Raw genomic sequence first — 24,009 nt, 5'->3', positions numbered from 1 at the left:
GCCTACTGTGCTTGCCAAACCTCAAGGAAGGTGACAGAGTCCTGGTAGCACCAGTGAATACCAACACTGTAGAAGCCATCAGTTGGGATACATTGCTCCAGACCTGAGCTCTCCAACAGCACTTTGTCAATTGTGCTAGCCAGTACGGAACTGTTTTTACTTTTTATCAGAGTTAAACTTTTGTTTAAATAGCCACATGTAGTCAGTGACTGCCACGCTGGCCAGCACAGGGCTAGGCTACTTAACCCCATAAAGAAACTTCACCAATGGGAGCCAACAGGGATACTCGGCCTATGACTGCTACTAAAATCAGTGGCACTGGGGCACCTGGGTGGCTCAGTTGGTTGAGCATCCAGCCCTGCACTGCGCTCTGTGCTCAGCGTGGAGTCTGCTGGAGTCTCTCTCTGAGCCCTGCCCACCCCCCCCCCCTCTCAAATAAATAAATCTTAAAAAAGAGTCTCTCTCTGAGCCCTGCCCCCCCCCCCACTCTCTCTCTCAAATAAATAAATCTTAAAAAAGAGTGGCACTGATCCAATAAGACGTCATGGGGTTATATCAGTTGGCAAAGACTAATCTTTGAAAGCTTAATGTATAATCTTCATTAAACCAAATAGAGGACTGGACTCTATTTTAAAAAATGACATATGAAACACATTGGGAACTGTAAAAATTATTTTTTTCTTCGAGTTTCAAATGCTCAGTAATATAATGGAATTAAGAGAGGAAATGAGTAGTATTTATTTAAAATCATATGAAGGAAAATGAAGGAGTAAGGTTTCCTTCCATTAAACCTTCACCTTGAAGTGCTTCTCTTATTAATACTGAAAAAATGGGCCTGTTCCCCTTACCCTGAATTTGTCCTTCCAGAAATACTAAGTCTGGCTATACTACAGAACTTGGCCATTTACAACATATTATTACAATTTACACAGAATTGGTTATCTCAGATACTTATAGCCGGCCAAGTAAACCTAGGCAAGTAGGTTTATTTGGTAACATGTTCTCAAACCTGATTTTCGATCATTTAACAAAGTAAGTATTTCACTATTGCAGTAGCCCTATGGATAAGGCGTTACTTATGGAAAGTATTCAAAATGGGACTCTTCTGGGATCATAAAGAGGACATTAAAAGTTCCAGTTTGTTGAGAAGATTCAACTCTACTCATACTCTAGTAATGAAAAAGGCCATGAGAATGCCTCTCATATGTTTAGGGTAGTTCCATTAAAAATAATAATAAAATAAAAACAAGGAATTCGAAGAAAAGAAAGATCAAATATTGTTAGGTAAATATTAATGGAGAAAATGTAAACATGGTCCTGCAAAGGGAATGGTGGATTGAAAGCCTGTAGTTGTGCTTTCCTTTTTAACTCCCCTGGTGAAATGCTGACTCAGTTAATGCCAGGCCTTTCCCCCAGCCCCCATGTGGGAGAAAACCAAGTTCCAGAGAGGACCACCCCCTAGCAAACTGGGCCAATGCTGTGAGTTGCTTTATTATTAGTGCTGGAAACCTGACTTATGACACCTATTTGAGGACTAAGTGTTTCCAGTTCAGAGTAGCAGCCACGGAATGGAGAACTGAGAAGCCACTGGGAAGGTTGGGGCTGACCTCCTCTTTGCCTTGGGCCTTAATCACTGACCAAGTGCAGCAACAGTATGTATAAGCATCAGCCTAAGCAACGGGTCAAGGAAATTAGTGCATGAAAGGCTACTGCTCATAAATATACAGCTTTTAAAACTCAGATGCTGCTAGGCCTAAAAATATCCAAACATTCCAGAAAGGCATGGATACCATTTGTATAAACCATACTGTAAGCCACCTGCCACTGTGTGGTTTCACCTCATTCTCATACCAGGATTAATAAGGGACATGTCACTGCTCACGTTTTACAGGTGAGTAAACTGAGGCTCATGATCGATGAGATAACTTGTCTATATTCACAACCAAACACACACTCGTGATCCTAGGCTCTCAGTATAAGCATCTCTTATGCCCAGTTAATGGGAAAAATAATCATTAACCAGTTTCGTTTCTCTATAGGCTCATTTTTGGAAAGGATTCGCTGAATAGCTTTAGTCCCTACTTATGACATTCAAGAAATACTATTGAACAAATATAAGGCACATGAAACCAAAATGACAAAAATAGGGACAGAACATTCGTTCGCTGCCCCTGAAGATCCTACCATCGAATACAGACACCGGTCAAAGGACAGTGTGCGTGACAAACATAAAGCGATTCTGAGGACTAATTCTACTTTTAGGCTTTTCCGTTTAAACACAGTCACCTAAACACCATAACTGTCTTAAACACGTAATGAGAATTATGAATACAACGGCTGCAAGAAACGTGCCGGCTGCTTTCCCATCCTGTGAGGAAGGGGCACCCAGTGCAGTGGACTCGAAAAAAGCCAAAACTCATGTAAACATTCGGCAAGTAACAAATCCATCTGTGGTGCTCACACAGGAGAACAGGCACGTCACGTGGTACTGTGTCATAAAAGGTGAAAAGAATGGGACATCTGTAGCTTTTACCAAAGGTCTTAACACCTGGACTGTGTGTACCGAATGAGCAATAGTGAAAAATAAAATCCCTGCAGGTTAGCACAGCCCGCAAAGAAATACATGGTAGAGTTTTCTGGAGGGTTTTGAACATAGGTAGCAAATGGAAATAAACACGAAGCCAGGAGAGAGCGGAGAGGGGGCTTACCAGGCTTGACAAATGACACCGTGATTCACACCCACTGCTGGGCTGTCTCTAATAAGCCACAGAGGAAGCAGCCAATCTCAGCTAATTACCAGATAAAAATGTATTGTAAGGGTTCTAATTAGGAGACGCGGACGGAGGTGATCTAATGATTAAATGCTGCATTCGAGTGACCCTACCATCAATGTGCAGTGGTGCAAGATGTCACTGGAATATTTTGTAGAAACAGTAATTTTACTTCGAGGAGGGGAGGCAGTAATATTTGTAATGATGGCTGTGAGGTAAACTAATTAAAAGACAGTTCCTACAGGAAGAGGGTGGCTGAGAGCAGCTGTGGCCATTCCACAACCAAGTGCCAAGTCTCAATAGAGGAACGGCAGTCAAGTGGAAAATTTCTGCCTGACCTCTGCCCTTGCTATTAATTTGCAGGAAAACTAATGACACATATACATATTCCCACAAAATTGTTCTAATTGCTAATTTGCCAAAGGAGCCCAGATTCCAAATTAAACATGACTGTAGTCTGTGAGGGAAGGAAGAACAAAAAGCCGTAAACTCCAAACAGAGGGTGCTTCGCCTCTCGGAATCATTTGAAGGCTGAACCAACAAGTTAATGAAATGTCAACCTTGTCAACTGCTATAGAAGTTTGTTAACTTTTAAACTTTTGTTTGATGATCACATGCTTGTCTTGAGGAAAAACCATCTTCAGGGAGGAGGGTCACGAGGGAAAGATAAGATGGAGCATGGGGAAGGGTTCAAAACAGGCTCTGTGTTCAAACCATACCTGCTCTTCTAATTAAGGTCTCTCTGAAAACAGTGGATTCAAAAAAAAAGAAAAAGAAAAAAAAAAAAAAGAAAGAAAGAAAAAGAAAAAAAAGAAAATTAATTACAGACTTAGAACGGAAGAACAGATCGGGACTGGTGTGGGTTTTGCTGTAATCTTGAAATATTCATCTTAATTGTAAACTATTAAATCTTAATATAATCATCAATTAGAAATGAAAGCATATGTGCTTCGTGTTTCTGATTGTAGTTAAGGTTTTAAAAGATAATTTTTTTTTTTTTTTTTTTTAATCCGGGGCATGGAGCAGGAAGGGATCGGACTGGGAGGGTTTCTTTTCCTATTTTTCTTATTGTGTGTATTTTCTATTTAAAAAGAAGTTGCTATGTTTGGAAAAGTTAGTAACTCTGATATTTTCTACATGGCAAGTTTCCGTCATGTGATGATTTCGGCAAAGATAATCGCTTTGAGGGTCTGGCCAGAAGTTACATTCTTCTATCACTTAAGATTGCTGCAGGGTTTTCTTTTGTAAATCTCCGGGTGCCCTTAACCACCGTCTCCCCCATCCCTACCCCAGCTCACTTCCAGAAAGACTGTCCTGGGGACTGTACCCGTCCCAACTGCTAGGACCCTGTCAGCTGCCTCGTATTCTGCTGAGTCCTTTTGTAAAAGATTAATCTTTAGTTTTTAAACAGTAACCTCCTCTCTTCTTTTAAAGATGATGAGTCACTCACATTTTTAAAAAATAAACAAAGCGCTGATGTAAACCCCGGACAGAAACAGACTTGTCGTAAGTATTCCCATAAGAACTCATTTTTATTTTTGTTTGTGCTCTTGCCTCACATGAAAACAGATTCTGAGAACAAAAGACAAACCTGAAACCCAAACACTGGGGCACCTCGCTGCTTAGTAGGGACTTTGAGGCTCACAGAACTCGTTTTTCTGCTCTTGGCTTCACTGCCCTGAGCGGGCTTGAGGCCTGCTTGAACGGCACACGGTTTCTAGACGTGAATTGGGGGCGTTCAGAGGTGGCCGGCCTTTCTGAGGGGTATGGTGGAATGGGGCTGGGGGGTGTGGTGGTGGTGGCTGGGGGGGGGGGGGCTTCATGAGAAACACTACAGAAAAACAGCTTGTGTGTACTGTGCTAGAGAATCGTTTATGACTGCCTATGATTGTTTCTCTAGGCCTCAAGCAAGGCTGCGAGCAGCCCAAAGGATCAGCCATTGCTTTAAGAGTTAAAAGACCCTTTTTATAGAGGGGGGACACTTTGTTTTTATAGCAGCTAAAAACTATTTCGAAACAGTCCTAATTGCTATGGTTGGAGGAAAAGAGAATGCGTAAAAAGGAAAATGTAATACTGCATTTCGCTTCAAATATCCAAGTTCCTGTAAGCGTTTTATAACATTTTCATAAAGAAGGATATACTACCTACGCTATAATTACTTGCCCACCAAATCTGTAGGAATGTGGTTTTTCCAGGATCAGGAGTTGTTTTCTGGTGTGCAGGAATACCCCGAAGCAAGGCGTACCTCTCATGTACTCCGGCATTATAAAATACGCTTTATAGGATTTTCCTGACATTATGATAGGGAAGTCTTCTTAAAAAATCCTTAACAGCTTAATAAAGTCATGACACAGACATGCTTCTTTTCATTGTTATTGTTTTGTCCTCTGAGTTACGCTTCCCTCCAAGGAAATAGCTCAGCAAATTCTCCATGGAGCAAGCATGGGGACACGAACCCCCAGCAATACACTTTGGTGTTTACTTTGAGAATGTTACCGTGTTTGGAACCAAAGAATATCCATCAGTCTCATGAGGATCATTTACTCCTGTCTGATTTTTTGCTGCTCTTCACACGGAAAAGAGAAGAATCTTTTCAAACTCAAAATATAGTCAATTTGGCCCTTCTCAACATATGTCAAGAAAGGCTTTTCCCATTGTGCATCCCCAACTGCTAAAATATACAGCTGCTCTGGGAAACTTTTACATATCTTTTCCATGCAGGGCCCAGTCTTCACAAAATTAAAAGCTTACAAATAAATTCAAAACCAGAAAGCCTTGTTTATCTGATGCTGGCTGGTCCTTTGCTTCCTCTACACTGGTCCTTGTGACATGCCTTCCTCTCCCCACTGCCTTCCTCAGAGACCCACAGACACACGCACCTCCTCTGAACCCAAGGAAAGACTCACAGATCTGACTCCTGTCCATTTCTTCCTTTTCATCTCCGACACCACTTCTCCCAGAATCCCCACTGTAGATCGGCTGTCCTATTGACACATGGCATGATCATGCAATGAGTGTGTGTCGTTGTTTGTCCCTCAAGACTCCACAAAGACCTTAGTGGCAGGGATGGGGCTCTCTTGTTTTATTGCTCTGTGTTTTTAGCAGCATACTTAATACATACTTGTTGATAAAACAGCTTGACTCGAAACACAGGAATTTTGTTTCCAAAAATAATGTGCTGTGTGAGTTGTCCTGGGTATGACTATGGAAGCAAAGGTTTTCTTCGATATGAAGTGTCTGAAGGCAAGTGGAGGGGGAGATGTGCTACTGAAAGTATCCAAAGAACAGTAAGGCTCCCCCACACACGTCCCAGTGTGGGATGAGCTTACAGCTGTGCCTAAACACTCAGGACCGTCCTGAGATGAGCATATTCTCCATCTACCCAAATGGGAAGATGAGTTCTACAATAGGGTCCAAGGAATGTGTCTATGAGCTGATATAAGGACAATCCAAGGTTTTGGCAGTTTCTCTGATGCAATGAAATAGGGACTGGTTGGATGACTGGATACAACAAATGACACTTACCACCCAAATGGCATTTAGTGAAAAGCAACGTTTACAGCAAAGCATTCTATCACTTAGTGACTAAGAATTTTAAAATAAACATGAAGTTCCTTTTAAACAGAAATGGAAAAAAGAAAAAACCTCATCAACTTACTGGCAAGGATATAACGTGAAAGTCCCCATCTATGGTTAGATTTGAATCCTGGTGGCTGCTTATTTCAAATCAAAGATTCTAGAAGGATATACTATGCATTCTATTATTTAAGGTGGAATAAATTAATTACAGGCAAAAAGGAATATTTTGCACCTTAGAATCGATCATCAGATAGCTCTGTATCCCTAAAGTTGAAAGAATCAAGGGTCTGCTAAATGTGTATGCCTCCCCCCCTTTTTTGGCAAGGAAAGTAAAAATTTATGCAAAACGCTACACGGCTACCTTTTATAATTAATTTCCCAATGCCTCACCTATACATATTTTAATAATTCCTGATTTATAAGATGGTATCTATAATAAAATTTTCTATTTTCCAATAAATGAAAAGAAGGTAGGTTCACTCCGGCAACAGAGTGTCACACAATATCTGCTTGTCAGGCACCAATTTTTACTTCTTACATGTAAGTTAAAGGATAAGGAATTTATAATGCTGCCTGTGAAGGGAACCACTTTTCATACACAAATGTGATCTTTTTTTTTTCAAAGGGTAATACAACAGTACATTTACATAAACTAATCCAAACAATCTATGTATTTGACAATGGCAAACCTCACACAGACGGCCTATTGTTGGTTTACATCTTGGAGTTCTTTATATTGGCTTGTAGCGCTGCTCTAGCTGTCAAAGGTTTGACTTGGACACTAAATAAATGGTTATAGAAGTGCTGTGCAGCGATATTGGACTTCTTTGCAAAAGAAAACCTGCTGTGTATGAATTCAAAAGCTATTAATTTTTCAGTCAAAAATATTCGTGCCTATTTCTTTTAATAAAGAAATACTGTGCTGAGCTACTAAGAGATAATGTTGACTAGTGGTAGAGAATTTTCAATAGAACAGTTAAAAATAAATTTAGTAGGAGGTCCCCTTCAAAGTTATAATTTTCTAGAATGTAAAACATTTTTTTTTTTAATACTAATCAAGACAAACCTTCCTTCCCTGTGCCTTTCCCCCATGACTGCTTTTCCCTGTTTACTGGCTGCTTCACACTGGTCCTCATGGAGATTCCCAATGATCCTTTTGTGGCCTATGTAGGTGTACCTGTATGGCGCTTCCTGCCAACACTTGGCCCCATCACTTACTGAGCACCCCATGGGGTCTCACAACTCCACTTTCGTATCTCCTCCTCCCAAGGAGCCCCAGATACAACAACATGAGTCCATCCTAGACCAGAGTCTGGAGTCCACACATTATTCTATCCACTGCTTTTAATCCATGGAGGAAGTAGGAGATAATCTCTTTCTCTCTCTCATTACTAGAGACTAAGACTAAGATTACTAAGACTCAGATTCCTCATCCTGGGGAAAAAAAAAAAAATCCCATCTCAAACAAAGCAGTGTGACCAGAGTTCAGAAGGTAATCGATTCCCCTAGCAATTGGCTGTGCCCACTGGAGAACTCCATCAAGTCATTTCCAGGTCTTACCAACTTGTTTAGCTGGGCTCCTATTATTCCCAAGGACCCTTCTTTAAAGGAAGGAGGGGCTGATGAAGGCAATACAAACAGCACAGCTGACTACTGTGGATTCACAATATCAAACAGCCTAGGTTTTTGTTTCCCTTTCTTTTTGGTAGCCTACACATTCAGTCCTCTAGCCATTTACTGCAAAACACATGGAAACTAAGGGTTCTTTCCTAGTAAAAATGGATGCGCAAAGTGTTTAATGATTTTATGTCCTATATCTCAGTAATGTGTTCTGTTTCAGACATTAATTTTGTCTGCCAACTGCATCTTGGCAGGCTACCATATTTGCTGGGTTAATAGTCTGACTCCGTTTTATTTCTATCACCATAAATCATACATATATGGGTGTATGTTTGCTTTATTTATAGAAAAAAATCAGTCAAAACAGATAAACCAATACTTTGCCATTACGCTGCATCATTGCATATTGATTAAAATTGCTGGTACTAACTATAGATTGTCAACGCTCAATTAATTTTCACACAGTGACTCCAAGCAAAATCAAATAAAGGCAGTGTACCTTTAAATTTTACAAATCTTAAAAATCAAGAAGCACAGCACTCTCTCCATTTTGAATAATCAGTGGAAGCTACAAGGAGATTTTTAGAAATATAAGTATATGAGAAATACAACTGTTAAAGCGATCAATTTATAGCAAGGAATGAGGCCCAAGACAGGATTTGGGGTTTAGAAACCATCCTTCTGCTTCGATATTAACTGTCTGTGCTTGGATGGCACTCTTCAAGGTTAAGGAAAAGGGAACAAGGCAGGAAGTAGGAGATTCCTAAAAGTTAAATGCAATTTCAGTGAACCGTGTTTGATCTCCCACCTGAAAAAAAAAGAGTAATATTCACTTCTAACTGTCTAACAACCATTGGATGCCCTCCACAATTTTAGCCTCCAATTATTCCAAGAGTGTGTTTTCTGTTTCTTTCCTCTGTTACAGTTAGACTGGACTAGCCTTCACTCTGTTTCTCATACCTGCTGTCTCATGGCTAACCCAGGCTGAAATGCCTTCTTCTTTTGACTCCATGGTCTGTCTTTTGCAGACCATGGAGTCTGCAAAACAGAGCATTTGGAAAGATTTTTTTCTCCCTCTTCCCAGTGACCTATCATAATATATTTTCATACCCTGCTACAGCACCAGTCATCTGTCTCGAAGAGCTAGTTGTTGGGCCTCATGGCTAGGGCTCTGTATCATCCTCTATCTTCTTAAGTGCCCTGCACACTGCTCTCTTCATAAAAGATACCCAGAAACAGTCAACTCAACTCAGATCCTTCAATACTAACAGCTGCCAGAGGAGGCTGTCCTGCCTCCTACACTTGAGGTGGGGAAGCAGAGAAAAGATACTGTAGGGTTTTGTCCCCTTGGTGTAGAGCTTGGTACTTACGGGCTGAGGGGCGGCTTTGGGTTCGGTAGACTTCACGTGCAGATGGGTCATCATGGCTTGCAGGCGCTCTTTGTCTTTTGCAAGCTAGTGGGGGAAGGAAATGCTCTGTTATTTCTTTGAATACAGATGCATTACTATTTTAACATCCAAAATGATACATATTCCAAATTAAACTATAGCACCATTGCACATGACAAAATCTTTCTCATTGCTTAATCGTTTTGAAATCTACACAGCCATTGCCAAACTCGAAGTAACTGGAGGTGTCAGTGTGAGATTTCTCAACACAAGATGCATTAGCTTTTAACTGGGAAGTTCTAGACCTGCTGGCACCAAGGAGTCCCATGTAACACAGACAGCTAAAAGACAAAAACGTGAATCATGCCTATTAGCCAATCTTATTCATGAGGAAGCCAAAGGAAAACGAGTGAGGTAGCTAAAAACTCATAAAATTCATCTTTTGTGGTTGTGGAAAAGCTCTTAGACACATGGATACATTTATGCAGAATTAACTTCTAACTAACTTTAACAGGTAGGCATAGATCAGCACCGTGCTGGTGAGCAATACCGGCAGGGCCTGCACGGGGCTCCAGGAGATGGCAAGTTCTCATATCCAAAGGAATGCAGAATAAGCTTAATCATTCAGTTATTTAATGTATGAGTACCTACTATGTGTTGATCTCATCTTAAAAAAAGTTAAGTCCTCTCATTGCACAAAAAGTTATCTTCTGAAGGCATACAAGCTCCTAGTCAGATATACGTTGTAGGCACTCAGAATATTACTTACTGGATTATACTTTATGCTTGCCCTGAACTGTTTTAACCTAATGATATTTTTGATAATTCAAGACAGCTGGGTACAGGGGAGACAAAATCTAGGTAGTTTTGCCACCAGCATCTTTGCCACCAGCATCTTTGGCACATAACTCATAGGCCATAAGACAATTTTACCATAAAAGATACAATCATGACAAATGAGGGAGGGGCATTCCTGAAAAAGGAAAAAATGAAACATAAAAAATGAGTAACAAAACAAAAAGCCTTCTCCTGTGAATAAAAAACATTTGAATTCATTCAAAATGTACAGTGTGGAATGATGGCCATACGGCGCAAGTAACGGGTTTTATTTTGTGGACTATACTGAAGCACTTTTTCAGAGTATCGTTACTTTTTTTTTGTTACTCTCATTTACCCTCATTCAGCACTGCACGTTTTCTTTTATCAAAAACATTTCCTCCTTCATTACGAGAGGTATCAGTTTCTAAATACCAGGATACATGTTTGTAACTGAGCTCTGTATGGCACTGTGAAAGCCTTCTACACTGTTGCTTGTTCTTGGCATATGGTCACATGTCCACTGAGAGGCGTTCCAAAGTTCTATGGGACATGTAGGTTGGAAACTCTGTGCCACGGTATACACCATTATGAGGGCCAAGATTTATATAACATAAAAATGGAAGTACTGTGTCAATGGAGAAATGAAATTAAACCGTCAAACCATACTGTCAGTTATTATTATTATTTTTTTAATCTCTTAGGGCCAAATTGCCTTTGGACAATTAGTTCTGTGGTACAAATGACTGTGGCAAAGAGGTCTATGGCAAAGATGCTTATGGTGAAGCTGACAGGCATGATAATAAATACCTCTGTAAAGTCAGTGGGGAGTATATCTCCAAAAGATAAAGGTAGAGTTAAGAGAAGAGCTGTGGAATTTGGGGTAAATGAAGAGATTAATGAATGGGTGAGTGACAGGAAGAGAGAGAGAGACACACTGAGAGAGTCTTAGATCAGCACTTTTATAGACCATTTGTCCAATATAATGCCTTTCAACTGAGGAAGGGCTGATTTCTTCTATGTCACATAATTAACCTTAAGTCTTCAAATTATCAAGTTTTGGGAGCACTTGGCTGGCTTAGTTGGTAGAGTGTGTGACTCTTGATCTTAGGGTTGTGCATTTGAGCCCCACGGTGGGTATAGAGATTGCTTTTTAAAAAAAGGATTTTATCTACCTACCTACCTATCTACATGTGTATTATTTGAGGGGGTGTAGAGTAAGAGAGTGTAAGCAGGGGAAGGGGCAGAGGGAGATAGAGAGGGAAAGAATCTCAAGCAGACTCCCACTGAGCACAGGAGCCTGATGGTGGTCTCAATCTCACAGCCCTGAGATCGTGGTCTGAGCTGAAACCAAGAGTCAGAGGCTCAATGGACTGAGCCACCCAGGTGTCCCTAAAATAAAATCTTTTTTTTAAAACTTATTTATTTTTTAAATATATTTTATTTATTTATTCATGAGACACACAGAGAGGCAGAGACACAGGCAGAGGGAGAAGCAGGCTCCCTGCAGGGAGCCCTATGTGGGACTCGATCCCAGGACCCCAGGATCACAACCTGAGCTAAAGGCAGAGTCTCAACCACTGAGCCACCCAGGCGCCCCTCAAAAATATAATCTTAAAAAAAAGAAATATGAATCTTTTGTAAGCTGTATTATTCCAAAATAGAAGTCAAATAAGACATTTTCAAATCAAGGTGTTTTCCAAGGGGAAGGAGTGTCTCAGCAGTTGGGAAAAGACAGAGGAAAGGGAAAAGGTAGGAAAGCAAGAGAGAAAAAGCTCTCGGCTTATCCCTGGCTGGATGACTCAGTCTCAAGCCATATCACATTTGATTTTTTTTCCTTTTTATTCCCTTGTGGTACAGGGAGGAATAAATTAGGAAGAAAAAAAGCCTTACAGTGTTAGCATTTATCTTTCAACAAACAGGAAATGAAAATGATACCATATTAGGAGCCACTTTACGTTATTCATCCTCTGTGCTTTAGTAAGTTATTGAACGGCCAAACTAAAAGATGCTCTGAACACATAATGCCAAAGGAATTTAGTTTTCCAAAGTGGCTCGGTTAGAACAATTAAAATGTTAGCAATGGCATTTTTCAACAGTTATTTGTATTTCTGTAGGGTTTTTTTTTTTTTTTCCACTGTGTTTTAAGTTTTTTGATGTTAGGACCAAAATATTCTTAGAATTTTAAATAATGTTTTGTCTTAAAAGTTATCATGGGGCAGAAGGCATGAAGGCATATCTATTATTCTTTTTAAAAACAAGTACTCTGCTGCACTAAACATTACAAGTTAAAGGGTGAGAGGTGATATTTACTTAAGAGTCTGATGAATATTAATTGTGATTTAATTTGGGGGTAAATATTGTTGATGCAGCAATTAACCAACACAGGAGAAGGAAATCCAAATTCCCAGCATCAAAAGGAATCATCACCTCTATATTCCATTCAGATGTCTACTGTGCTGACCTTTTACTGGTCAAATGTAGTAACACCATGTTGCAAATACACACCTAGAGTTTGTACACACACCCACATTCATAAATCTTGGAGGTTACTGCCAAGGGAGACAATTTCTCACTTTTCCATGAGAATATTAACATAGAATTCATTGTCCATTTTGAGAATTACCCCGGGTCATTATTTGCCTTGCACTCAATTCTACCGTCCTAGTTCTGCTTTTTATTTATTTATTTATTTATTTATTTATTTATTTATTTATTTATTTATTTATTTATTTTTAACATATGATGTGCAAGGTTACAGAAAAAAGACAAAAATCCAAGTTGCACTCAATTCTACCGTCCTAGTTCTGCTTTTTATTTATTTTTTATTTTTTTAACATATGATGTGCAAGGTTACAGAAAAAAGACAAAAATCCAAGTTTCTGTTTCTGTTTGATGGGTGCTAACTAGAACTTACTATATTCTTGGATGGGTTCTGGATTTTCACCATCAGTGAGCTGATCACCTCTAACACAAACCCTTTTAACAATTAAAGGGGGGAAAAACACCTGCCAAATTTACTTCTTGTTGTTTTAGGCAAAAAAGGCTAATATTTCACACCTATTAAAACCATATCCTCTCTCTGCAGGGGCTGGGCTGTATTGCATTTTTAATATTCACTGGCCCTTCGAAAAGCTTTCTGATTCTTTATTACTTTTTATGCCATCATTCCATGAGCTCAGCATCCCTATCCATTTTCACGGCATCTTTTCATTATTATAATATGACAATACAAACATTTAATATTAGCAAGTATATATTCCAGCATTTCCTCATAAACTGAATCCCATGAAAAGCAAAGAAAAGGAGGATGAGAAATGTACACCAAAGGTCAACTAAAAATTTGGTTGGCAAATTAAAACAATCTCTTATGTTGTGCTCTCAGAAATTACTCTCTAAATACTTTCCTGGTGGATACAGGGGGCGGGTATCTGATATAAAAAGAATGCCAACGGGCCAAACAGCTGAGGGGCCCTGCTCGTACAGTGTTTGCTTCTTAGCAGGTTGCTGCTCAATTTTGGAGAGACAGCAGGGTGAAAATGGATGGAGGTCGTGGGCACCACAATCAGAATACACTGGATTCAAATTCTGGCTCTATGACTCTGAGCACATTATGTAACCTTTTTAAGTATTTAGTTTCTTCTTCTAAATATGGAATAATAATCTCTGAACTCTGAAGGGTTGTTTTGAGGATTAGATAAGTTCTTGCACATAACAGGCTTAGCACAGAGCCTTTTAGCACTTTATGGATGCTCAAAAATATCTAACTTTCTTTAAAGCAAAGTTAGATCATCAGTCTAGTCTATTTAGACTTCTACTGGTTGACTGTATGCTTGGAACCCAGGTCCATGTAACAGGAGTTCTGTGTAGTTTGCAGGTGGCTTAGATTGGGAGATAATTTTGATGTTTTGAAGAATGAAACAGAAATTGTAGGAAAGATGAAGCCCATTGCTTATGGATTTATTTCCTTGACTCTCACTGTCTCTTTCCCTCATCCTAGGCAAATGCTTTTTCTCCCCTTGGCTGATATAGGTCATCCCCTCTTCTATTAGCCATGGCCTCAAATGGTGTTTTAGCTGGTCCTGGCTGTGAAAGACTGGAACGTGTGTATCACTCTGGACACTCTGATAACCGCCCAAGGCGAGGATCTCCATTCAAGGTCTTCAAAGATAAAAACTGAGGAGATTAAACTCATTCTTTTAGCAGAGAAAAGGGAACATGGTTTTAGGTTCATTTAACATAATCACTTTATATGTTGTCTGGAGGACTAATCATTTTAAGCCCAATTTGGCGGTTCTCACTTGTGAGAAACAAAATCTGAAACAAATGAAGGATTCTGGATGCGTAAAAATGCTAGAATTACCAAGAACAGATGAGAAGAAAGGACCAAGTCACTCACTTGATTTCACAGAAGCAAAGACTGTTGTGGCTACTTCAAATCCTCTTAAGTCCTACTCTTAGATTCTATAGTTGGGGAAACTGAGGCTCAATAGGTGAACTTACTCAAGATCATGGAGCTGGGAAGGGGCAGAGATGAAACTAGAATTCCAGCTACAGGATGCCTGACTATCAGATGCACCTGGGATGCTAAATGCAAACACAGATCTTTGCCACTCTTCCCATCTGCTACACTGAACCACTGATGCAGAACCTCCATGGCAGGGTGAGATGAGGAGTTTCAGCAGCCACTTGACTGAGGGGCAGGGAAGTTGGGCTTATTCCTGTACAATGATGATGATCCCAAATTTAACTGACTGTGGTCTCACCCAAACCTGCTAATAAGCCCAATATGCCAAGCGAGGGAATGTGGGAGTAAAAGTTTTAATAAGGACCCCAACATGTCCGGGATTAATGCACTAGTTTGGGGAGACAAGACTCCTGTCCATAGACTGAGGAAGTCCTGACAGTGACTGTCTCATTTTATATACAATGATGATCCAAACAGAACTGACTGAGGCAGAGCTCATCCAGTTCCATGGGTCTCTACCATACATAGGATCAAAAGAAGAAAAACAAGGGGAAAAACAAAAACAAAAAACAAAATAGCGACTTAGAAGGAGGGAAAATGAAAATCTTCTACCTAACTGAGTAGTTACCAGAGTTCTTTTTGACCCACTGTATCAAGCTATGGTCATTCACATGCCTTCAAAGCTCAGCACCAGTGAAAACTTATAAATGATTTCTTTAACACAACCACAGCTCTCAGGTGGGAGGCAACCTATGGCTCATTTCACCCCAATGGAAGAATTTCCCTACTTTTATTGTATTCTATCACCATCTTAACATTCCTTACGTGTTATTATTAAAGACTCTCTTGACATTTAAAGCAGACGCACACTAATACTCAGTCATAGTCTAGGAATTCTAATGCTCCCAGAGTTAAGCAGGATTTTAAATTATGAAAAATAAGTGTCTTGGTTTTCAAAGAGGGAACATGGAAGTGAGAAACCCAGAGAACCCCTCTTCTTTTTCTTGGCTCCAGTCACAAAGCAGTGACAATATGCAGCGATGATGCCATTAGAACTTCTTCCCCCACATGGTCTGAGCTTACTCAGGGAGAGTCCAGGAGGTTCTGTGAGGCCACTGCTGTGAAGAACGGTCCTGAGTATTGCCTTCAGTGGCGTTAGAGGGGCCCAAAGTGGGACACATCACAGATAATATATTTGCAAAAGTCCAGGAAGCTAGTGTGATTACAAACAGTAATGCTAATGGTAGAGTGATCACACGTAAAGTCCCTACAGTAATTGATCTGTGTTAGGCTTAATGTCTCCCTCTGCTATTGAAACTTGTACACTTTTCTCCCTCCTGACATTTTCTTGGAGCTTACAGTTCCTGGTGCAGATGATTTAGAGAACTTCCAAGGGGTTCCTATGTCACTAAGTTCCACCCTTGTCTAGCTGCCATGGATTGCTGAGGAGGGAGCTCCAAGGGGCAGAGAAAGGCATGGCCTCACAAGGCAGGTTTTAAACCCAGTGATCTGCAATGCCTTGGGGTAATACACAGAACCTCAATGAGCCATGATGACCCTGCATGAAAAGTGCCAGGTGGCAGCGCCATACAAAAGGAGGCGTGAGCTACACAGGCTGGGCTAGAATCTCAGGCCTTTGGCTTTGAACAAGTGAATTAGACCTTGTAAACTTCGGTTTCCTCATCTGTGAGAGGAGAGGCACAGAGAATTGTTTCTGACTCAAAAAGCCAATAACTGTGAAGGTCATCAGTGACTTAGTAACACCTTTTCGAAAGAGAAGAAAGGCACATGCTCATTAGATGTCTGATGTATACTGATTTCCAAAAGTTCTGTTTTTCCTTTAAGAAAATAACTCTTAGGATTGAGGACACAGGGAAGTATCTACTCACAGGTGGGTTGTGAGGAGTCAATGAAGTTAGGGGTATGAAACACCTAGGATTGCCTTGGCATCTAGTAGGAACTCAATAACTACCTTTTCAAATGGCTTCCCAGGTCCTTTATAAATTACAAGCAGAACAGGAGGCATTAGACAGCTCTCTTCCAAAGCCAATGGATGCAAAGTAATCATCAGGGTGAACAACTCATTCCCCTTTGCCAGGTACTTTCCCAGTTTCGAAACTGGAAATCCCAAGTCTCAGGAAAGCAAACTGTGGAGACTGGTCATCCCACTTCTTGAGGAACAGAGAGATGATTTCAAGAACGAACATACATTCTTCCACTATGCTCCCTCATACTACGATCAAGGCAAATCCCTCAATGGCTCTTTCCTCCTGGAATCTACTTGCTCCTGCCCCTTCCCGGGTCAGCTCCACAACGACTCCTGTGCTTCCTCTGAGAAACTCTGCCTGGTGTGGAATTAAAGACGTGCTAGTCTTCCCTCACTGCCAGGCTGCACAGTACAGGAAGGAAGAGGCTGCCTTGCTTATCTGCATCCAGTGCTCAGAACACAATAGGTGCTTGATAAATAGTGACTGAATGGAATCAAATTATTAAAGACAAAAGGTCCCACCCCATCACTCCCACCCTCCTGCCTGGTCAAACCTCCATTGGTTTGGTTGGCTCTTTTTCCTCTTGGCTGCTTTCAATATTCACTCTAAAGGGTCTGTAGGCCGAGGGACTGCAGGAATCCTGTCCTGAGCCCTGTCCCCTGACACATGCTGAGCTGTGGATGTGAGGAAACATCAGGTCTCCAATGCTTTTTTTTCTTCACTCAAAACCCATCTTCATACCCAGGGAGGATGTTCTGACAACTGAGCAAGGTCACATGATCATTAAAACCAACATATATCTAGTCAGAAAAATTTATCTATTCCATGAATGTCTCAGCTTTCTGAAGAGGGAAATCTGTCAGAAGACTTTTCCTTATCTGTTAAATTAGATGCTTTTCCTTTTTCCCAGAGTGGAATTCTGACCTAGTCCCTAAGATAACTTTTGTGCCATCTCATTCACAGCTTAAGGGTTGAGATAATTCAGAAGCATTTCCCACCTAAGTGAACCTGGGCAACTAGGTAACTAGGTTAATATGAATATTTAAATCCCTCAGGCCATCCTGGCTGGTGCTCAGAGTATCAAGGAAGCTTCAGGTGCTGCCTTCTTACACTCCTGCCCATGGCATCTGGGTGGGCAAACTATTTCCACATCCTGTGTCTCCAGCTCCTCTATCTTCTGTGTCTATGTGTGTGTGTGTGTGTGTGTGTGTGTGTGTGTGTGTGTATGTGTGCAAGCACATGCACATTTCATGACCTATAAAACACCGTGCATATTGATTGTGGGAACATCATCCCCCTCCAGCTCTAACCTATCCTCTTGTCTGCACAGCATCCAGAAGACTCTGTCAAAAGAAAGCGTCTAACAGATAAAATCCTAAAATATATTCCCTTACCTCAAACAGTCATGTTCTGCACCCAAATGATTACCATGATGTCCGTCTACCTTGATGTTAGGTACCTATGTGTACAGTGCAAGCAGTGCACACAAAGTCTCTACAATGTTGGGCTTCCAGGTAACAGATGGAGTTAACCACCATTGAGTCCACTGCTACGATGTCAAAAATTACAACTGTCTTTCTAACAGTAAAATGTGGTTAGAAATATTCAGAAAGGCTAAGAATGCCACTAAGATGTCTTTTCAACCCCTCTTTCCTCTGAGACCAGTAATGGGAGGTAACATGAGACATCAATTAACCATTTTGTTAATAAGTTCCACATAATGGGTCCACTAATAGGAAAACATGCATTACATATTGTGGTAACTTCCCACAGAAATAAAAACAATACGCATGCATCTTATACACGATGTTGACAGAATGGGCCTGAGTCAGACTTCATGGCCATCATCGTGATTTCTGCCTTCTTGCCCTAACTCTTAACGTTGGAATCGTGAAGGCTTTTCGTGTGACTCCAGTATAGCGTTACGCAGATATAGCGCCAAGAAAGGAAGCATCTCTAGCCACGATCCCCTTGTTTTCCACCTAATTCTTGAGGAGAGGTTCATTGGAGGTAAGAAACACAAGGGCCTTCTGTTTTGGGTCAGAGTGAAGAGTTCTGGGGTTTAGATCCATGGGACTAGAAATGGACATCATTCATGTGGGTTTCATTCATAATGGTCATGTCTGGTGCTAGCTGACAACACCCTATGTTGTCTCCTATGGAACCCTTTCACAGTGATGCTCCAGGGTAGACATAATGAACCTCCACTGGTCTATGATGTAAGCTCCATTTTGAGATTATTGGGTTTGTTTTTCCAATGGGGGCACACATGTGACTGTGCTCGCAGATGTAAATGCCAGAGACCTAAAATGCTGTGCAGAGAAGTGCCTTGAGAGTCTGGCTGGTAGGGAGAGACTGCTCCTCCAACAATATAGAGATCACCGTTGGGGAACTTACTGTGCATCTTTGATGGCTCTCTCCTGCAGTGCTAAGTTGTGCAACTGTTTTTCAAATTCAAGTTAATGAATGGTAATTCTATAATATACTTGGAGGTTCAGGTACTTCCTGGTCTGGGGAATGCCTTCTTTAAGGCAAACAGAAGTAGTCACGGGGACGGTCATGCCCAGGGCATCCTCTCTAGAGGAGGTGATGATTCATCAGTGTGCTGTGCAGAGAATGGGGGGATGATGCCTACGAGCAATAAGAGAGAGGCTGTTCAAGCATGAGAACACCTCTTCAAACTCCTTCTGGGCCGCTGCAGGGACCTGATTTCCCCAATAATTCAGGTTCTATGGGCACAGCAATTGTTCGTTAAGTCAATTAAAAAGTGCATTTTAGACACGGGTACAAGAAATGGCAAATGTGACAGTACAGACATGGAGATGTTGAACACAAGAGGAAGAGGAAGCCCACAATGAGTACAGCTGGTGGGTTGAAGTGTACCTTGTCTCACACTGTCCCACCTGTGCCAGTCTGCCACCCAGAGACACTCCATCTTAATCTTGACCTCTCAGTTCTGGCTCAGGGTGAGCGTTCTTTAATAACTAAAAACAGTTAACATGTTCTTATATATTTCATCTGCTTGGACAATATCTAATGGATAAAATTGCTTTGGCTTGGGTTCCTTTCTAGCACTGAAACTCTCTTTTGAGCATGTTTCTGGTGTTTTCAGGAACCCATCAGTGTCAGCTAGCACTACCCAAGAAGAGGATAGCAGCACTGGAAAATTATTTATCTACAGTCTGTTTTTCCTTTAAAATATAAGAACCAGGAAGGCAACCTTAACCATTTAGCTCACCTTTGCCACCCTTTTACTGGCTTCGGCTAAGTTCCTGCTATGCTACAGGCTCTGGATAATGTGTGCTAAACAAACTGGTAAACTAAACAGATAAACAAATGAATATCCATCAGCCTGCTTTCCACGATCCCCAAGATGGACAAATACTTGTTATGTGAAGCTGCCGTTGGGGAAACCTGACCAGTGCGGTGACTAGAATGGTTTCAGACCCCACAGTGAAGAAGGAAGAAGTAAGAAGGGGTTAGGAGACATTTAGATAGCCCAGAACCTAAGGGGAAAAGTTGCTGTTACATAATGTGATGCAAATGGGTTTTCTGAATTCTCTGGAACAGAGGTTGTTTGGCAAACTTTGTAAGAGCCAGCCAGACAGTAAATATTTTTAGCCTTGCATGCCACAGGGACTCTTTTGCAACTACTCGACTCTTCTGTTTTAGTGCAGAAGCAGCCATTAGCCATAGCCATAGATAATGTGTCAATGAATGCGCATGGCCATGTTCTAATACAACTTTATGTATGGACACTGAATTCTGAATTTCACATAATTCATTCTTATTTTGATTCTCTCCCCCCTAAATTATTCAAAATGTGAAAACCTTTGTTAGCTCTTGGGATTTGGCTCATAATCTGCAGTTTGGCAACTCTTGCTCTTCGCAAGCATTATGCTATCACCTTAACTCCCTTGGCCTCTGAAGAAACCAAATCCTTTAGAGAGAGCCTGTCCCTTCCTTTGTTAAAGCAAACTCTCAAGCAAAAATATTACTAGGAATATTACAGGTAACTACTATATAGTAACTTCTGGCCAGATGATCTTCTTTGATTCCTATCACAAGTTGAAAACCCTACTTTCAGTTTGATTTAGGGCTAAAGAATAAAAGGAAATCTATGAATAAATGAAATCCAAAATAATCAAAGAATCCTTCTAATAGTCTGCAATGCTCCTAGGCCACACCCATCAAAAAATAACATAAAAGCTTCCAGCAGAGAACCACTTAACTTACTGATGGTCTAACTCCTTTCCTTCTCTTGCCAGCTCTTGGGGAGAGTGAGGAATAATGAATAAAGCAGATAATCAGTTCCTCAGTATTGAACAACAGCCCCACACTCAAATCTGGAGTCTGGAACACCTACTTGGGCAAACTGTGACACTCTGAAAAACACTTTATTCCAACCGAATGTTAAGAATTTATCAACTAAATAAATGCAGGAACTTGAATCACTTTATAACCACTAATACATAAAGATTTAGGTAGCAAGAGCCATAAAGTTCTGTTGAAACCAATTTCTCAAGGGCTAACTACACATCAATCAGAAGTGAACTTTGGGGGTGAGTTAAATGACACTACTGTTTTCCTTCTGAATAAACATGCTAAATTTAAAGATGTTTCCAAAGACTTACGTAAAAATTTGGGGATTTTATGATGTGCCCTTTGCCTGTATGAATATTTTACTGTTCTAATAAGTTCATATCTGTAGTATGAATGAAAAAATATTAACTAGCTAAAGAAAATAACTTTTGAGACAATCTTACTAAAAAAATGTAATTTGTCATATAAGATGCTAACTAATTAAAAAAAATCCTTTCTATCCTGAAAAGTCACAACAAAAAGTTTAAGTATGTTTTGGCTGATTTTTCTCTGCAACTATTTGAAGCTGTAAATGACTTAACTCAGTAAAATTCCAAATGTAATTATCTTCTGTACTTAGCCTAGGGCTCTCCATATATCTCGGCATTGCTGTCTTGCATACAAAATAGGCTTTTCGATGGCTGGTAACAATATAATGTACAACATTGTTTTAATTTCCCCTAGTCGGCTAACCTCTTGCCTACACTAAACCAGCCAGAGGAAGAAGCCACAGTGAGTCATCAAGCACTCAAAAGCATTTTGGAACTCGGTTGCATAAATGGGGTTTGCAGGGTCAGGCTTTTGCAATTGTACATTTTAATAATCTCCATTTCTGACCCAATTTTTACTTTTAGAAATGAATTTTCTATTAATTATACCAAGAATGGAATTATTGTTAAAATATGGTGGTTCATCAACAAGTGACATCAAGAAGTAGAACCCACACTAAAAAGTGCCCCCCATTCCTCACAACTATGATCCACAGGGAAATAGGCAGAAGTTTATTTTCTAGAGTTACAAAATACACTCCACATGGCCCAATGGATTGCCAAATACTAGGTTTTATATATATATATGTGTGTGTAATATATATATATATGTATATAAAAATATGTATACATATTATATATTATATATCTGAAAACATGTTTGCAGGTGTGTGCATGTGTGTGCATATTTAAAATGTATGCACTGAACTCTTGTTCTCAGTGACTGAGAGAAAAGGTGACAAATTAACATGAGGAATAAATCCACATGTGGCTTCTACGTTAACTTTTGACAGTGTGTGTGTGTGTTTGTGTGTACTTGCTGCTGACACTCGAGTGTGCTTTCCACTCCCATCCATTCTCTCCAATCTCTCTCCCTGGCTCCTCTAACTCCAGCTTACCGATATTGGCAACTCAGGGGACTCACATCAACAACAGATAAGGTGCAAGTTTTTTTAACTTCGAACATTTTCCATTTGCAGGAGAAGACACAGAGGAGGGGAAGTGAGAGAGAGAGAGAGAGAGAGAGAGAGAGAGAGAGAGAGATGGAAAGCTCACAGAGGTAGCGGGGCGTTCGAGGCATACACAGAGATGCACAGAACTTTGAAACATCTGAGCAGCAGCTCCAAAGAAGGAGCTGAAGGTGAACCTTTCCCAAGAGTGAAAAAGAAAAGAAAGAAAGGACAACAACAAGTTTTGGACCTTCCATTCAATAATGAGTACACAGGAACTCATTTCAGAACACTACAGAAATTTGGAATTTGAGGAATACTGAGGTAATATTAAAAATAAATTTGGTTTTACCTGTAGCTCTAACTGCTGTACAACCTGCATTTGTACTCTACATTGAGCTGTACTTCTATCGTCCAGCGCATGCTCACTGTTGAGATGTCTGCAACAATACATAGAAAATCATTAAGTGAAATGGAGAAACAAAAAAAGGAAAACATAAGTTACCAGGATGTTTAAGCATCAACTAGTTGGGTCTAGTTCGCAGCGGACAGTCCATTTGTGAACAGCCTGCACTTCTCCATCCCCACCACTGAATACTGGCATTACACGTAATTTAGTACACTGTTATCACCGAAATAAAAGTCTTCCAGGAAGAAGTTCTGCAGGGCATCTAGAGATAACCATTTACACATAAATAAAAGGAAATTTCAGCAATTAAGTCGAGGTGGACATTTAAGACCCCCTCGATGGGTAGATATCTAAGAAAGGGACAGCCAGGGATCTCTGGAGAGTTCAGAAGCCTAATTTGTCAGGGTCTGGATAGGAGCATTTGTTCACAAGAACACGGGTTTTATGTAACTGATGACACACCCTTATGTTGAAATGCATTAACGTGAATGTCAGAAACGGCAAAGGGTGGAAAAGCAACTTTAAACACACAAAATCTGAAGCATGAACCTACACATGCAAATTATGTACCATGGAGAGGGAACAAAATGCAGACAATTATTTAAAAGGAAAACTCTGCCTGGGTTCTTCACTGTTAATGGTCTGGATATCCAGTTTATAGATGATTCAGGCCACATGCTGTGTATGCCTGTCTTGTGGTCCTTTTACTATTTATTATAGATTTTCCAACAGGGAAAAGGCTAACAAATTGAAATTTCAATCACTTTTACCATACGTAAGAGCTCTGGTAATCAGAGGGCTGAATCAAAGCCTAAAATTTTAAAAATGAAAATTCCTGTATCCTTATAACTCAGTTCTTTCCTATTAGTGATAAAAAAGACTTCATTATGTAAAGAGAGATTCATCTCCAATTCTATGAAGAACATTTTCTTGACATTTAGGCCCAAACAAAATTTGCACTTAAGGTAAAATTATCACATGCTCTAACGACAACATCAACAACAACAATAAGAGGGATAGCCGATTTTTAAGACTTTAGGGTGCTACCCTATTTCAGGGACTTTTTCCAAATGTGCCTTAAGGAAGAAATTTAGAACCCAGGTTTGCAACCTTTCAAAATACCTAAATAAACCAATGTTCAGCTTCAGCACGGTTACCTTTAACTCAGTT

The 24,009-nt window shown here is 40.3% G+C and overlaps 1 protein-coding gene and 1 long non-coding RNA gene across 13 annotated transcripts in view; one reads left to right on the top strand and one right to left on the bottom strand.

The window, feature by feature from the left end:
• Nucleotides 1-24,009, bottom strand: part of FOXP1 (forkhead box P1) — a 584,602-nt gene that overhangs the window by 21,843 nt on the left and 538,750 nt on the right. For all 12 annotated transcript variants that reach the window (XM_038565860.1, XM_038565870.1, XM_038565861.1 and 9 more), the window contains 2 exons: nucleotides 22,783-22,870; nucleotides 9,341-9,424 (listed from right to left, as the gene is read on the bottom strand). In XM_038565860.1, the coding sequence (XP_038421788.1) occupies nucleotides 9,341-9,424; nucleotides 22,783-22,870 (172 nt within the window). The remainder of the gene's footprint in view (nucleotides 1-9,340; nucleotides 9,425-22,782; nucleotides 22,871-24,009) is intronic.
• Nucleotides 4,237-24,009, top strand: part of LOC119864657 — a 35,454-nt gene continuing 15,681 nt past the window's right edge. Inside the window, exons 1-2 of the long non-coding RNA XR_005374763.1 lie at nucleotides 4,237-4,277; nucleotides 22,461-22,754. This is a non-coding gene — a long non-coding RNA (uncharacterized LOC119864657). The remainder of the gene's footprint in view (nucleotides 4,278-22,460; nucleotides 22,755-24,009) is intronic.

Source organism: Canis lupus, chromosome 20 (assembly GCF_011100685.1).
Source record: "Canis lupus familiaris isolate Mischka breed German Shepherd chromosome 20, alternate assembly UU_Cfam_GSD_1.0, whole genome shotgun sequence".
In the NCBI taxonomy this organism is placed as follows: Eukaryota; Metazoa; Chordata; class Mammalia; order Carnivora; family Canidae; genus Canis; species Canis lupus.
The sequence above is the reverse complement of the archived record's forward strand: the minus strand, read 5'-3'. Positions and strand labels throughout refer to the sequence as shown.